The sequence below is a fragment of the Somniosus microcephalus genome, chromosome 22, assembly GCF_052327205.1.
Source record: "Somniosus microcephalus isolate GS21.2 chromosome 22, FLI_Smic_1.0, whole genome shotgun sequence".
In the NCBI taxonomy this organism is placed as follows: Eukaryota; Metazoa; Chordata; class Chondrichthyes; order Squaliformes; family Somniosidae; genus Somniosus; species Somniosus microcephalus.
In genome coordinates, this window is record NC_141008.1 from 9026279 (window position 1) to 9044127 (window position 17849).

At 50.6% G+C, this 17849-nt stretch overlaps 1 protein-coding gene across 1 annotated transcript in view; it reads right to left on the reverse strand.

Moving 5' to 3' along the window:
* col26a1 (collagen, type XXVI, alpha 1) overlaps nt 1-17849 on the reverse strand; it is a 460733-nt gene that overhangs the window by 347444 nt on the left and 95440 nt on the right. Inside the window, exon 2 of the mRNA XM_085964148.1 lies at nt 5611-5733. Coding sequence (XP_085820274.1) covers nt 5611-5733 — 123 coding nt within the window. The remainder of the gene's footprint in view (nt 1-5610; nt 5734-17849) is intronic.

The window sequence follows — 17849 nt, forward strand, 5'->3', positions numbered from 1 at the left end:
AAATGGCGCCTCCCACGCTCTTCCTTCTTCTCCGCGGCTCAATGGCGTCTCCCGCGCGCTCCCTTCTTTTCCCCGCAGACACTGTTCAGCCCGTGAGCCCTGGCTGTGCTCTGCGCGTTCTTTTTATTTATTTTTTCTCGACGCCGCTCGGTCTTGAACCCAGCTGTTGCTTTACCCTCTCTCTCTCTGGTTTGTTTTATTTATTTATTTTTTCTCGACGCCGCTCGGTTTTCAACCCCCGGCTGCGCCCTGTGCGCTTCACCCTCTGTCTTACCCCGTCGACGCTGCTCGGCTTTCTCTCCACCGTCGGTCGGCTCCAGCCACCGCTGCCCAGGAAGGGTCTGCGCTGGACCTGTCGTCAATCTCTTGCTGATCGTCGTGGCTGGGGAACCAAGCCCGGCTCTCCACAGCCTCCCCTGCGATGTTCACTCTCTGCCTGACGACTGGGCGGTTGCTCGTTGTCAACGCCCGTGTTCCTGGCCTCGACTTTTTTTTTTTTTGAGTTGCAGGTAGATTCGAATCGACACTCGTCGCCACTGTTGGATCTGTGATTCTGAGGGTATGCTGTTTTTCAATAACCACACGGATGCTGTAACTTAACAATTAAACAGGTATTTACTGGAGGAGGGTAGCCTCAAGACTGGGGGTACAGAGGCATGCGCAAAGCTTATATACAGGTGTGGTCACTGCCGGTACTACAGTATACAGGAGATGTAAAAGTAGTTCTGTCTTAAAGGCACATACACTACAGGTTTCGACCCGAAAAGTCAGCTCTGATTTCTCTCCACGGATGTTGCCTGGCCTGCTGAGTTTTTCCAGCATTTTCTGTTGTTATTTTTGACTCAGATATAGTTTCCTAGTTGGCAAGTTCCTGGTTTTGGCCATATATCAAACTGAGGCCACACACCTACCCACAGAAAAAGAAAGACTTGCATTTCTATAGGACTTTTCACGAACTCAAGATATCCCAAAGTGCTTTACAGTCAATGAAGTGCTTTTGGAGTGTAGTCACTGTTGTAATGTGGAGAAACATGGCAGCCAATTTGCACACAGCAAGATCCCATAGACATTAATGTGATAATGACCAGATAATCTGTTCTTCTACATGAAGATCTGCAGCCTATATCTACATAGCCAATAACCACCAAAGTCACCACGGCCATTAATTTTTATACTGGGGTCATCTGAAATGTTACCCAGTTCACTATCGATAGACACATTAAGGAGGTGATTTATGTTTTATTTAGGAGGCACTGCCTAACAGCAGCAATGTGAGAAGACATTACGATTCCATGACAATGCTGGGTTTCCACAAGGAGTGATTGACTGCAGCTATTTGGCATTTGGACCACTGCCCATTATGCTGTAGGACACATGAACAGAAAGGAATCCTACTCTCTAAACATTCAGCTGGTCTACGACCACCCAACAGAATAACACAAGTCAATTCCCGTGACTCCAGCAGCTCCCATGATGCATTCAATCTGCATAAATCACTTGCTACCCTTCTTCGAAGAGAAAGGTAGAGTGCGAGATGGCGTGGTGATGGATGAAAGAGATATACTGCAGAAAACTGGGGTTTGGAGTGTGTAAAACAGAGAGACTAATCAAACTTAGAAAACACAACTAGCAACTCAGTGTGGCTCACGGTAAGACAAAGGATAGATTGGTTTATTTAAAAGGACAGGATGACTATAGCATGTCGCAAACAATCCCACAATACACCGTGTGTAACATGACCTGTTCCTTTAAGGCCACATCGTCTAACTGGTGAAACAGGGACATCTTGATATCAGTTCTAGGCCAATGACTGGGTTTATTTCCCTTTATAAACTTTTCTTTAAGGGGTGTTCAGTTGTGATTTGTTGGTGTTTCATATCAGTTGAGGTTTGGAGTGTGACAGAAACATCTCCGAACACTAGTGGATCTCCTGTGGTAGTGCTCATTGCAGATCTGGGGTTCTGCTAATTCATGTCACAAGCCTTATTCTATTGGGGAGGAGAGGGGCTCATCATAATTCAGTCTGTACTTCTAAATTTCTATTTTTGACATGCAGCTGGTATTTCTTTGGTTACTGAATGCTGGGATGAATCTCTCAGTGGCACAGGTCTCTCCACCAGCTTGCTCTCCACCTGCTGAAGGTATCACTGGCTCATATGGAAAATGTCACTTCTTATGCAAACACATCTTGATTACAAAGTAAGGAGACTGCTAGCGTAACTCTTGAAATCAATCAACTGAGGGTCAGGATCTTGGCCCCAATGTCTGGGAACTATCACTTTCAGTTCATTCTTGGAGTTCCTGCATCCCAGTTTTGAACTTCAGCAAGCTGCTGGCTCGTTAAGCCTCTATCCCAAGGGGAAGAACTAAGGCATCAGCTGTAAATGAGGTTACAGATGCTGGTCTGAGGTCAGTATTACTAAGAGAGTTAGTCCAAGTACCAGGACATTCAGTATTTTAGTACCTCAGGAAATAAATGCTAGCAGTTCTATGAATCGTCGTCTTCATCGTCCCTGGGTCAAAATCCTGGAACTCCCTCCCTAACAGCACTGTGGGAGTACCTTCATCACACGGACTGCAGCGGGTCAAGAAGGTGGTTCATCACCACCTTCTCAAGGGTGATTACGAATGGCCGATAAATGTTGGCCTTGCTAGCACCGCCCAAATCCCATAAACAAATTTTAAAAAAATCTTCCGGTTTAACTTGCAGCCACTGTTTGTTTTTAACTATTAATAAACCTGTAGCTTGAGTGACATGGTCCAGTAGAGAGACGAAGTCTCGAGACTCCATGAACGTCCCCATCCTCAATGATGGTAGAGCCCAGCACGTGAGTGCAAAAGACAAGGCTGAAACATTTGCAACCATCTTCAGCCAGAAGTGCCAAGTGGATGATCTATATCAGCCTCCGCCTGAGGTCCCCACCATCACAGAAGCCAGTCTTCAGCCAATTCGATTCACTCCATGTGATATCAAGAAACGGCTGAGCGCATTGGATACAGCAAAGGCTATGGGTCCCAACAACATCCCGGCTATCGTGTTGAAGACTGGTGCTCCAGAGCTAGCTGCGGCCTCTAGCCAAGCTGTTCCAGTACAGCTACAACACTGGCATCTATCCAACAATGTGGAAAACTGCCCAGGTATGTCCTGTCCACAAAAAGCAGGATAAATCCAATCCAGCCAATTCCCGCCCCAGCAGTCTACTCTCAATCATCAGCAAAGTGATGGAAGGTGTCGTCGACAGTGCTATCAAGCGGCACTTACTCACCAATAACCTGCTCACTGATGGCGAGTTTGGGTTCCACCAAGACCACTCGGCTTCAGACCTCATTACGGCCTTGGTCCAAACATGGACAAAAGAGCGGAATTCCAGAGGTGAGGTGAGAGTGACTGCCCTTGACATCAAGGCAGCATTTGACCGAGTGTGGCATCAAGGAGCCCTAGTAAAACTGAAGTCAATGTGAATCAGGGGGAAAACTCTCCACTGGCTGGAGTCATACCTAGCACAAAGGAAGATGGTTGTGGTGGTTGAAGGTCAATTATCACAGCCCCAGGACATCGCTACAGGAGTTCCTCAGGGCAGTGTCCTAGGCCCAACCATCTTCAGCTGCTTCATCAATGACCTTCCCTCCATCATAAGGTCAGAAGTGGGGATGTTCCTGATGACTGCACAGTGTTCAGTGCCATTCGCAATTCCTCAGATAATGAAGCAGTCCATGCCCGCATGCAGCAAGACCTGGATGACCTTCAGGCTTGGGCTGATAAGTGGCAGGTAACATTCGCGCCACACAAGTGCCAGGCAATGACTATCTCCAACAAGCGAGCGTCTGACCGCCGCCCCTTGACATTCAACGGCATTACCATCGCCGAATCCCCCACTATCAACATCCTGGGGGTCACCGTTGACCGGAAACTTAATTGGACCAGCCACATAAAATACTGTGGCAACAAGAGCAGGTCAGAGGCTGGGTATTCTGCGGCGAGTGTCTCACCTCCTGACTCCCCAAAGCCTTTCCACCATCTACAATGCACAAGTCAGGAGTGTGATGGAATACTCTCCACTTGCCTGGATGAGTGCAGCTCCAACAACACTCAAGAAGCTCAACACCATCCAAGACAAAGCAGCCCGCTTGATTGGCACCCCATCCACCACCTTAAACATTCACTCCCTCCACCACTGGCGTAGAGTGGCTGCAGTGTGTACCATCTACAAGATGCACTGCAGCAACTCGCCAAGGCTTTTTTGGCAGCACCTTCCAAACCCACGACCTCTTCCACCTAGAAGGACAAGGGCAGCAGGCTCATGGGAACACCGCCACCTCCAAGTTCCTCTCCAAGTCACACACCATCCTGACTTGGAAATATATCGCCGATCCTTCATCGTCGCTGGGTCAAAATCCTGGAACTCCCTCCCTAACAGCACTGTGGGAGCACCTTCACCACACAGACTGCAGCGGTTTGAGGCGGCGGCTCACCACCACCTTCTCAAGGGCAACTAGGGATGGGCAATAAATGCTGGCCTTGCCAGCGACGCCCACATCCCATGAACAAATTTAAAAAAAAGTCGATCACTGCTTGCTGTGCATAGACTGTGTGTACATGAAACTCATATTGTCTTCTTGTGGCAATAACATTTCAAAGGTGGATGAATCCCCTCTGTCTGGGTGGACCTCTTAAGCACAGTCATTACTCACTACCAGTTCATTAATTAGTTATATCTTGATCAAGGTATTTGCAATTGGCCCATGAGCAGCTCCTTAGCTGTGCCCTGAAATACAGGCAGGGGATCCCCTTAAGGCTAAGGGGATCAAGGGATATGGGGAGAAAGCAGGGACAGGGTACTGAATTTGGATGATCAGCCATGATCGCATTGAATGGTGGAGCAGGCTCGAGGGGCCGAATGGCCTACTCCTGCTCCTATCTTCTATGTTTCTATGGGAAGGGGTGAGGGAGAAGCCTTTGAGTGAAATGGGAACCAGAGGTCAAGAGTGCGTGTAGGAATCTTTCTGTCAGTCGAGTTGCCCACAAGTATGGAGACACAAAGATTGAAAGGCAAGCCCAGATTCCAGCTCTAGAACATTTCATCACTGAAAGACATTGCTCAGTCAGAGGGTACACACTCATAGAAACATAGAAGATAGGAGCAGGAGTAGGCCATTCGGCCCCTCGAGCCTGCTCCGCCATTCAATGAGATCATGGCTGATGGTCCAAATTCAGTACCCTGTTCCTGCTTTCTCCCCATAGCCCTTGATCCCTTTAGTCTTAAGAAATATATCCAACTCCTTCTTGAATATATTTAATGAATTGGCCTCTACTGCCTTCTGTGGTAGAGAATTCCATAGGTTCACCACTCTCTGGGTGAAGAAATTCCTCCTCATCTCTGTCCTAAATGGCTTACCCTTTATCCTTAGACTGTGACCCCTGGTTCTGGACTCCCCGACCATCGGGAACATCCTTCCAGCATCTAGTCTGTCTAGTCCTGTTAGAATTTTATAAGTTTCGATGAGATCCCCTCTTAATCTTCTAAACTCCAGCGAGTATAAGCCCAATCGACCCAATCTCTCCTCATACGAATTTGTAACAAAAGATGTTTCTACGTAAAAGGTTCTTACCTCACTAAACTGGAACAATGGCCGGGCCAGCGACAGCTCTGATAAACCCGTTGGACCAGGGTTTCAGATCCATTCTGGACTTGGCAAGACACCATCTTGGACACTGTGTAGTGGCACCAATTTCTGCAGAAAAAGAAACATTCACCATTTAATGACGGTTATCAATAGAAAACTGTTTCCTCCCCTGACCATTTAGTCTCATACTCATTGTGCTGCCTCCTGATTTAGTGACTGTAATTCTATTTAACATTCTCTTATAACTGCTACTGGGCTGTAACTCTATGTCATTTATAGGCTCTTTCTCCCTCGGGTGCTGTCCTGACACTTACTGTCACGATGTGATATAGTGATCTGTTTTGTGTCATTCCAATTTTATTAAGCTGAATATGAGGTTATTGAAGACTTCTTGATGTGGGTCATAACTCTCCCACTCCAGCACACAGAAATTGAACAGGGTGTAACACTGGATATATTAGTTGGGTACAGCATCAATGATCAATCGCATTTCCTGCTCCATTCGCTCCTGTTGGGAAGTGTGTGTGTGTGTGAATATCAAGAGGGGTCAGGATTGGGTGCGGCTGTGATGCCCTCTGCAGTTCAATAGCCTACTGCCGCTCACTACCGAGGCTCACAAAGGAAGATTGGCCATTTGTGCAACGTAGCGGAGGATGTAGATGCGGAACTGAACCCAGAGAAGTCAACACCTTCAAGCAGAGGAGAAGGGCAGAAAACCAGCACAGAAACTGATCTCTCTCTTTCCCAACGCCCTGCATTCCTGGGCCACACATCTCCTGTGGCCTAAAGATTACCCGGACAGCTGACCTGCTCCCAGTGATGTACTTTTCCAGCTCTCTTCTCGAGGAGCCCAGCACCCGCCGAGCAGCGACTCTCCCACCAGCGTTCCAGCAACCCTCCCTGGTGAAGCCGAGACTCCGTTGAGGGAATCCTCACAGCAGACAGTGGAGCCGCACACAGTGCTGTGTCCCTGCCCTCGTCTCTTCCAGATGCAGCCAACAACCCCCTCCTCCCAGTCCCGGGCACCTGCGCCAGACTTTGCCAGCACTTTTGGCTGAGGAAGGGCAGGCACCCCCTGATACACCCCAGCTCACCACAGGCCTGCAAATCAGAGACCGCCCCCTAACCCCATCAGCTTTGGCAGGGTCAACGGCTTAGGGCAGGGGTGGATGTTTCTCGACACAAGATGGGCTGCCCGAGGATTTTCAGGAAGAACTGATCCCGCTTGCAAGCCTCGTATAACAATGCATGACGTGGGTACAGTAGTTTAGTGGTTATGTCACTGAACTAACAATCCAGAGAACAAGAGTTCAAATCCCACCGTGGGCAGTTTGAGAATTTGAATTCAGTTTTTAAAAAATCTGGAAATAAAAGCTGGGATCAGTAAAAGTGGTCATGAAGCAGTTAGATTGTCATAAAAACCCAACTAGTTCACTGATGTCTTTTAGGGAAGGAAACCTGCCGTCCTTACCCGCTCTGGTCTATATGTGACTCCAGTCCCACACCAACGTGGTTAACTCTTAACTGCCCACTGAGGTGGCCCAGTAAGTTACTCACTTTGTATCAAACCACTACCGGTGATTCAAAAAGAAGACTCACCACCACCTTCTCAGGGCAACTAGGGATGGGCAATAAATGCCAGCCTTGCCAGCGATGCCCACATCCCGAGAATGAATTAAAAAGTCAATTTCTCAGCAATGAGGCTGTTCTTCATTAATTCAAAAATATATTTTGAATTAGACTTAATACACAATAAAGAGCAATGGAGGAGCCCATCGCTTGTGCTGGTGCTAGCTCCTTATCTGGTGCTGTCTAGTCTAGTCCCATTACTCTGCCCCTTTCTCCGTATCCTTTTGTATTTTTCCTTTTCAACACAGCATATCCAAGACTGAAGCAAGGGAATAAATCTGCATTAACAACTAGCGCTCCATTGTCTGTCTGTCTCCATTGCCCAGATTTTGTTAATGATCCTCTGACAAAGGCTGTAACAAAATTCAGAGGTTTTTACGGGTCAAGGCACAAATCTTTAAATCTGTTCCATCCTATTTTTCGATTACATTAATAACCTGTAAAGACAGATGCAGCCGGGTTGATTCCACTAATCGGCTAAGTGTGTTTGGTCGGTGAGGGATTTCCAAATACTCTTCGGGTTAGATGTGTCAACTTGGTTTATTGTGACCTTTACCCTGCTTTTATTAAAGCATCTTTAATCCATAAAGCACTAGCCACAGCAATGGCCAATCGGATCATATGTTACTGTATATTTAACGGGACAATGGATAAATGGCAATTTAACCCGGAAAGAGCTCACAATTAATCTGAAGCAAGCGTACGTGCTAATTCTTGCCATGACCCAGTCAGTTCTGGACACGGCTGAACTCAGTCGAGCTCCTGTGACAACAACTCTGCTGTTATTTAACGCAATTCATCCTGAGTAAATTTTACTAACTCTATCAGTGTGTGAGACAGGGGCACTCAGTGTTTTATCCCAGTGCTTCCCCTAGCTGTCTGCCATCGACTTCCTGACCATTTACCGCGTAGTGGGATGAAGAAGTGAGGAGGAAGGACGGCTGCTGGGTGTCAAGTCTCTGCTCCTAGGGATGGACGTGTCCCAGTATCTCCTGGAGCTCCCCGTTAGTAGATCGCCCTCCAAGTACTGTGGTCGTCGTCGTCGTCCGTGTCTTCACACTGTTCCCTTTGGGGAACTGTATGAAGTGGTGGAAGGATTTCTGGCCGCAATTAATGCTCCTTCCGTGACCGTAACCATCTTCGTACCAGCCATTAGGGTGGTTAGTCCTATGGCGGGAGGGTTTTACGGGCTCCAACAACCCATACGAGGGGGGGGGCCACCCACACCCACGGACGCAAGTATCCCGCTGGATGTCAACCCAGAATTTAGAGCCGGAACTCCGACTCCACTTGCCGGGACTGTCTGGAGCGGGGTTCGAAACCCTACGCCTTCTGGCCCAGCGGCGGGGATGCTACCGCTACGCCAAAGGCCCACTCCTAGTTCTGTGGTGATGACTGATGTGCCTCAATAATTCCGAGACACGAAGTTAGCAGAACAAAACAAGGCTTTTATTAACTTAGAACGCAACACGTAAGCGAGAGAGATGTCTTCCTTCTGGGGACTGAGGCCCGAGGTCAGGGACCGAACTTCCTCAATCGAGTAGGGTAAGTTACGGGACTTTATGAAGTGGAACAGCCGCGTGACCCCTGGGTGGCAGAGGTCGTTGTGGAGGGTCTGTAGCCGGTCCCCGGTGGCGCTGGCACACATCCCTCGTGAGAGGGCGTCAGGGGATTCGTTAAGGGCCCCTGGCCGGTAAATGATGTCGTACTCGAAGGTGGAGAGCTCGATCCGCCACCTAAGAATCTTATCATTTTTAATCTTCCCCCTCTGTTTATTATTGAACATAAACGCTACTGACCGCTGGTCGGTAAGTAGGGTGAAGCGTTTGCCGGCTAGGTAGTGGCGCCAGTGGCGCACTGCCTCCACGATGGCTTGGGCCTCCTTTTCCACGGAGGAGTGTCTGATCTCGGGCCCTTGGAGGGTCCTCGAGAAGAAAGCTACGGGCCGCCCCGCCTGGTTGAGGGTGGCCGCCAAGGCGAAGTCAGACGCATCACTTTCCACTTGAAATGGAGTGTTCTCGTCCACTGCCTGTAGCGTGGCCCGCTCAATATCCTGCTTAATGCTTTTGAAGGCGGCGTGGGCCTCAGCAGAGAGCGGGAAAGAGGATGCTTTCAAGAGGGGGCGGGCTTTGTCGGAGTAGTTGGGGACCCATTGGGAATAAGAAGAAAATAACCCCAGGCACCTTTTCAGGGCTTTGGGAGTGTTGGGCAGGGGCAGCTCCCGTAGGGGGCGCAATCGGTCGGGGTCTGGTCCGATTTCCCCATTCTCCACCACGCTGCCTAGTATGCAGAGGCGCGTGGTGTTGTAAACGCACTTGTCCTCGTTGTAGGTGAGGTTGAGTTTTTGTGCGGTTTCCAGGAACCTCTCGAGGTTCGAGTCGTGATCCTGCTGATTGTGGCCGCAGATGGTGGCGTTGTCGAGGTAGGGGAAGGTTGCCTGCAAGTGGTGGTCATCGACCATGCGGTCCATCTCCCTCTGGAAGACCAAGACCCCATTCGTCACCCCAAAGGGGACTCAGGAATTGGTAGAGGCGCCGTTCGCCTCGAAGGCGGTGTACGGGCGGTCCTCTGGTCTGATAGGGAGCTGGTGGTACGCTGACTTGAGGTCGATGGTGGAGAACACCCGGTATTGGGCGATTTGGTTCACCATTTCTGATATGCGGGGTAGCGGGTAGGCGTCTAGTAGGGTGTACCTGTTGATCGTTTGACTATAGTCGATCACCATCCGTTTCTTCTCGCTACCCCTTACCACTACCACTTGGGCGCGCCACGGGCTGTTGCTGCGTTCAATAATGCGCTCTTTCAGGAGCCTGTCTACCTTGGTCGCGATAAACCGCCTGTCCTCCCAGCTGTACCTCCTGCTTTTGGTCGCTATTGGCCGGCAGTTAGGGGTAAGGTTCGCGAATAGCGAAGGCGGCTTTACCTTCAGGGTAGCCAGACCGCACACTGTGAGGGGCGGCTGGGACCCACCGTACTTGAGCGTGATGCTTTGGTGGTTGCACTGGAAATCCAGGCCCAAGATCACGCTCGCACATAGGTTCTTCATGATTAATACTTTAAAATTATCATATACAGTTCCGTTAACGCACAATTGTACCGTGCAGTAACCCAGAATGGTCGATGTCTGGGTTTTGTCAGCCATAGAGATGGTACCCTGAGTAGGGACCACCTTTAGGGAGAGTTGTTGTGCCAGTTCTGGGTGGATAAAGCTCTCCGTGCTTCCACTGTCAATTAAGCATTTAACCCGGCACCCGTTTACCTCGATGTCCACCATTGATCTGGATAGCGGGTGCGGCCTGGTCTGGTCCACTGTGACCGATGCCACTGTAGGGCCCTGATCGATACAAGATGGCGTCCACGCTGTCTGCTCACAAGATGGCGGACCCCACGAGGTCGGGCAAGATGGCGTCCAAGATGGCCGCTCCCACGGCGCACACGCGGCGGTGGCGGGTTTTCCGGCGGTTGGTTTTCCGGCGGGGTTCCCTCTGCACACCTTCCCGAAGTGCCCCTTCTTACCGCACTTAAAGCAGGTGGTGCCTTTCGCCGGGCACAGGTTTCTGGTGTGCTTTGGCTGCCCGCAGAAGTAGCAGTTGGGTCCCTGACGCGTCGCGGCTGTCGTAGGGCTTCTGGGGGGAGAGCGGGGCCCAGCCGGTGTCGGGCTGTCGGGCGGGGAAGATGCCTTCCAAGATGGCGGTGCCCTCGGTGCACACGTGGCGGCGTGGACGGCGCGGGCTGAAGAGTAGGCGTCCGAGTTTCTCTGGGCCACATCCAGGGATCGCGCGGTGTCCGCAGCCTGTTTCAGGTCCAACCCCGTTTTTTCCAGCAGTCTTTGCCGGATGTAAGTGGAGCTGAGGCCTGTGATGAAGGCATCGCGAACAAGCTCGTCAGTGTACACTGCGGCTTTTACATCTCGGCACTTGCAGTCTTTGCCAAGCATTTTCAGGGTGCTTAGGAACTCCTCCACCGATTCCCCAGGTCGCTGTGCGCGGGTAGCGAGCAGGTGCCTAGCATACACCTCATTCGTAGGCTGCTGGTAATGCGCCTTTAAGATGTCGCAGGCGGCCAGGTACGTCTCGGCGTCTTGGATGAGGGGGTAAACCCGGTGGCTTACCCAATTCCGCAGAATTCCGAGTCTCATCCTCGCAGCGTCCGTAGCGTCTTTGACGGCTGCGGAATTGTCCAGGAAGAATTCCATACACTCAAACCAGTGTCCGAAGCATGCTGATGCGTCCGGAGCATGTTGATCCAAATCCAAACGTTCGGGTTTCAGGAGTTGATCCATAGTGTTGAAAAATAAGTTAATAAAATTGATGTGCCTCAATAATTCCGAGACTCGAAGTTAGCAGAACAAAGCAAGGCTTTTATTAACTTAGAATGCAACACATAAGCGAGAGAGATGTCTTCCTTCTGGGGACTGAGGCCAGACTGAGCCAGCCTACAAATGGGGCCAGGTATGGGCGGAGCCCTACACACAGCACATTCCAGTATACAATACAGCACATTCCAGTACACAATACAATGAGGTCTGGGGGAAGGGAAATGGCACTGAAACCAATCTCAGTCACAGGCAGTGATGATGATGAATATTTCATCACAATGACCAAGTATTGTAGTCATGGAAAATGAAGCAAAACGTGAGGACATTTTCCTTGGAACCCACCTGAGACCAGGAAATGTTTTCCTCACCTACTGCCAGGTTCAATGAGAGCGATAACATCATTCTTCCTGATGCTCTTCACTGGATGGTGACCCTCCAGGGGCACTGCTGCACTGAATGGAGCATTGCTCACTTACGCCCTTGTTCCAGCCATTTCTGCACCTCTCCCCTGGCAGCACAGCTTTAATAACGACCTGCAGCCCTTTAAGAGCTGCTGGCGCTGGCTACCCCTGCCCAGGCCCCTGTGTCATGCACTGTGACAGCCAATAGTTTCTTGAAATCAGCTAACAACAATTTATAGAGTGAGGTCAGCTACTCGTGAAACTGCCACACACCGTGCTCAAACACCGCACAAACACAAGACACTGTGCACAAACACAACACACCGTGCTCAAACACCGCACAAACACAACACACTGTGCACAAACACCACACACCGTGCTCAAACACCGCACAAACACAACACACTGTGCACAAACACCGCACACCGTGCTCAAACACAGCAAGACCCCACAAATTCCATTGAATTCAAAGGCTATAAATGAGAAATATAATGGCCTTCCAACTTGTAATACTCCAAATGACCATTTAATAGCGTTACATAGAATCTATAGCACGAACAGGCCATTCGGCCAGTGGACTTTGTCAGTGTTTATACTCCACACCAGCCTTCTTCCAGTCTAATTACCTCTTCCCACCCTGCCCCCGTATCGCGCCATTCCCTCCTCCCTCATGTATGCATCAAGCCTCCCCTTAAATGCATCAATGCTCTCCACTTCAACCACTCCCCATAGCAGCGAGTTCCACAACCTCACCACCCTGTGGAAAGAAGTTTCTCGTAAATTCTTTATTTGATCTGTTAGTGACTATCTTGTATTTATGCCCCCGTGTTCTGGACAACCAACAAGTGGAAACAGTTTCTGCACATCCACCCTATCGAACCCCTTCATAAATTTAATGACCTCAATCAGGTCTCCCCTTAATCTCCTCCTTTCCAGAGAAAAGAGTCGCAGCCTGCTCAATCTTTCCTGATAGGATACAATCTTTAATCAAAAGTGTTCATATACTTTTATAGAACATTAACAGAATACTCCCATCTTACCCATCTCATAAGGGAGAGCAGTGTAACGGAGTCCAGGTTACAGCTTTTCCTCACCACACCTGTGGAACTCAAGTTAGGAGCAATGACGGGAATGGAAAAACACAAGGATAGTTTTGATAAATGAACATATTTTCTTTGATAGTCTTCATTTTTCCTACACAGCTATCAGTTTCCCCAACAAAGCTTCCAAAGGGTTTTAGTAACCAAAGGTCACACACACTTTAGTGGGAATATTCAGGTCACATGTGCTGTGAAAATAAACTGAAAGTAACTGAATCCTGCCGAGATTAGCTCCGATTTTCTGATGTGAATCTTCAGGCTGGACTTTCCCGGGTCCCACTCGCACGGTGCGGGGGGACCCGGGAGATGACGGGAAACCCTGTGGAGATTACTCCACAGCGTGCGTGCGACGCAAAGGGCGTGTTCCCCGCCCGGAAGTCAGCCTAATTGACAGGCTGGCTTCCAGTCGTGCGGGGAACGTGGACAAGGAGGCCACAGGACCAGGTAGGTGCTGGGCCCAGGATGGTTGGGCGACGGGGGAGAGGATTACAAGCTGTGGGGGGGGATCCGATCCCCTGGGGGGGGCGCAGTCCGATCTATACCCTGTGGCCCAAGGACCCCTGAAAAACGTCCAAAGTCATATTACCTGGCAATTTTTAAGCATCCAGAAAAGCCACCGAAGACAGGTGCTAGGCCCCTTACATAAGCTATTGAGGGGCGTAATGCCGGTTTTATGCCCCCCTGAGAAATTGGGCCTACCCCGCTCAGAGCACATGCTGGGCCTACCCCACTCACGGCACGTGCCGGGCCTACCCTGCTCACAGCACGTGCCGGGCCTACCCCGCTCACAGCACGTGCCGGGCCTACCCCGCTCACAGCACGTGCCGGGCCTACCCTGCTCACAGCACGTGCCGGGCCTACCCCGCTCACAGCACGTGCCGGGCCTACCCCGCTCACAGCACGTGCCGGGCCTACCCCGCTCACAGCACGTGCCGGGCCTACCCCGCTCACAGCACGTGCCGGGCCTACCCCGCTCACAGCACGTGCCGGGCCTACCCTGCTCACAGCACGTGCCGGGCCTACCCTGCTCACAGCACGTGCCGGGCCTACTGCACTCACAGCACGTGCCGGGCCTACCCTGCTCACAGCACGTGCCGGGCCTACTGCACTCACAGCACGTGCCGGGCCTACCCCGCTCACAGAACGTGCCGGGCCTACCCTGCTCACAGCACGTGCTGGGCCTACCCCACTCACAGCAAGTGCCGGGCCTACCCCGCTCACAGCACGTGTCGGGCCTACCCCACTCACAGCACGTGCTGGGCCAGCGAGGCAAGCGGCCTGAAATTCATGTGCTGCAATGGGTGAGCTGCCTGTGGAAGCATGAAGGCTCACCTAAATTATTGAAATGAGGCCCGAGGCCCAATTTCAGATTGGCCTTGGGCCTTCCAGTTGGAGCACGGGATGCCTGCACAGCAACGATTCTGGGCCTGAAAAGGATCCCAGACAAAATTCTAACCCATTGTCTCTGATTGGACCGGTTCTGGACAGTGTGCTGGGGGAGAGTTGCTGCTTCATTGATGTCAAAGTGCTGCTGCTGTAAGGGAGGAGAGGGCAGGGAGAGGAGGCAGTATCGACGGGCATAGAAATAGCAACACCAGCTGCATAAACCTGCTCTGTGATACCTAGTCAGGATCAACCACAAACTGGGCCAACAGCTTAGTGAGAATTTGTTCCTTCCTCCTCGCGAGACTGTGACGTTGCCGAGTTTTAATTCAGAAGTTCTGAGGGGAAATACTTCCAGAGCATCACAAGGTGTCTTGCGAGAGAAAATGGAATGTCACAATCTGTGGCAAAGCAAGCAACGATTTGACATAACAGGGTAAATTTCATATAATGAGGTAAATCTTTTGAGGCCTGTAATTTTCTGATATGCGCTGGTTGTGATGGGTCTGCCAGGTGACCTTCGGGCCTTGTAACACTTACCCTAATAATTCTACACTTTATTTCAATGTGAACTCCTCCCCATTTCAGTGCAACCTCCAAGCTTCCATTCCATCACTGCAAGGCCTGGTCTCTACTGAACTATCCAAGACCAACCTAGGTCCAGAGTCAGATGCATACTTCACCGAACCATCAGTGCCAACGCCCAACTACAAAGCATAGCACCAGACTCAGGCGATGACATCACTGGCTTTCTGCAGCCAATAAAAACACGATGACATGAAAACCAGTGAACAAGATCCTGTTTAATGCTTCCAACACAAAGCATCCAACCAGCAGGACATCAGGCTTCCCGGGCTTTCAGAGAAGGAAAATATATGAAGTCTCAGCATAATCACGGGTATATAATGGAACGACAAGACTCATGTCCTTTGTGTTGGCCGTCAGGGAGGCAGATTCCTGAGTACAGACTGGCATTTGCAAACTCAGCCGCCAACGTCACACACCGGAGAATCGTAGGTGCGCTGCCCCCGATTGTTCACATCTCCCGCGCAACCCCCACCACCACCCCTCACCCCCCGCACCCTGCCCACCCAACACCCCCCAATCCTCACCCCCCAACCCACCCAGCCCTCCACCCCATCCCCCACCCATCCACCCCTCACCCCCCGCACCCACCCCATCCCCCACCACCACCCCTCACCCCCCTCACCCACCCACTCTGCCCACCCAACACCCCCACCTCGCACCCCTCAGCCCCCACCCCATCCCCCTCCCACCCACCCCTCACCCCCCACCACCCACCCACCCACCCATCAGCCACTCACCCCACCCACCCAACCCCCCCACCACATCCCTCCCACCCACCACTCACCCCTGCACCCCACGCATCACCACTCCCACCCACCCACCCCCCCACCCCTCACCTCCCCACCCCACCCACGCAAACCCCCCACCCTCACCCCCTACCCCTTCCCCTCCCCCCCACCCATCCCACACACCCCGTGAAGAGATCCCAAAGTCTCTGAAGAATGGATTCAGTCAAGAATATTTGTTTGTGGACTTTATGGGATTTTTCTGAGGGTATTTTCCCTGTTATGGGATCGCCCTGTGCGGATACGTGAAAGACTGGTTTTGTTAAAACTCCAGAGAACACATGGCAGTTGGCTGTGACAAAAGAACTCATCCAGTATGTATGGGTCCGGCCGACAGTCCTGGAAAAAGGAAGGGGGCCATTGAAATTGATTAGAAAAACCATTCTAATATGCAAAGTACTTCTCGCCTCCATCTCAGAAGAGAAGCAGAACAATGAACCCACTAGCTCACCCAGCAAAGACCGAAAGATGTCCCAGACTTAGGGCCATTAACCCAATACACATGGGTCTGAGGATGACTCATCACAGATTTAGCACCGGAGTGCTCAGAAGCAAATGGATTTTTAAGATTGGTGGGAAAAGACAGGCAGACTACCTATAAAGACAGATTCTTTTCCACCATTCTCTCTCTCTCCCGCTCCTGCTCCAACAAGACAAGTACCAGAGAAGCCGACGAGCAGACCGATCAAAACCGGGGTAAGCACAGTCTCGAGTGAGCCAAGCCAGTAACCAGATAGCCCAGGCAAGCTGGGTGAGGTGTAGGGGGCTTAAGGTCTCTCAGAAGTGAAGTTTTTGGGCTATTCCGAGGGGGGGGGTGTTAAATCTGTGAGTTATCTAGTTAATTAAGACACAGACTAATTAATAACAATCAAAAACAGGTCTTTACTGGTTGGAGGTAGGGACTATTCTGAATACAAGATTACTGCACAGTGCTTATATACCGGTGTGTTCACCCCCGGTATTACGTCTACAGCAGCCTGAGAAAGTAGTACATCTCTGAAGGTGGAACAGGTTACATACACAACAGGGGGGAGCTTCATTTGGTTTAGCCAGGCGAAGGGGTTTATGCGACTGGGTAATTCGTTGGTAGGGGTGGAATCAGCGTCCACCATAGCAATAAGAGAATTACTGCTTGTTATAGACTCCAGTTTTGTACTGTATGTATGTTGATTGTAATCTGGATTTTATTCTCCACAGGGATAGTGATTTCGTTTAGTAGTGCATGTTTTAGCCAGTGTATGTTAGACCAAATAAATACAAGTTTGATTTTTCACCGAAGCATTCCTGTCCAATGACTTATTCCATTTACACTCGGAATAATAATTCCCGGGTATAGAACGTTCGTAAGGCGAGGGCGATTCGAACCGTCCGTCTAGCAATTGGGCTAGGATCAAAACCATTTACATCTCCTGGCGACCGGCGGCAGGATCTGGGTTAAAGGAGTGTAAATCAGTCATGGACAGTGCTTCTGGCGAAAGATCCCAAATGGAGGAAAGGATTTCTTCATATGTGTTTCAAAGGTTAACATCACTAAGAAGTGGGTGCTAGGCTTGTTGCGTGCTGACCATCCGGTGGACACAGCGGCAGAATGGACGGAGGGCAAGGAGCATAGGCGCAGCATTGAAAAGGCGATATGGCTCGTCTGTCTACAAAGACAAGTGCAACTGCTAGATAAGCAGGTTGCTAAGTTAGAGGCAGAGCTCAGGGAGTCTGAGGCACAGTCAGATGCAAGGGCTGTAGTAGGGAGCAGGTTATGCACGGAGCTAAGGGATGAGAAGCAGGGAAGAATAAGCCAGGAGGAAACCTTCCGTAACCATAAGGAGTTCCTGCAATGCCAGGTAACTGTGGCAAAGGGGAACGAGAGGGTGGTTAGGGAGGAGAACGCTCGCTTGTCAAGTGAGGTAAAGGTGCTGGGAGAGCAGTTAAAGGATATTCAGGTGGCATACAGAGTCACCAGCACTGGAGGGTTTGATACAGGTAATCATGGTCCTTGCCAGGAGCAGATCTGGAATTTGACCGA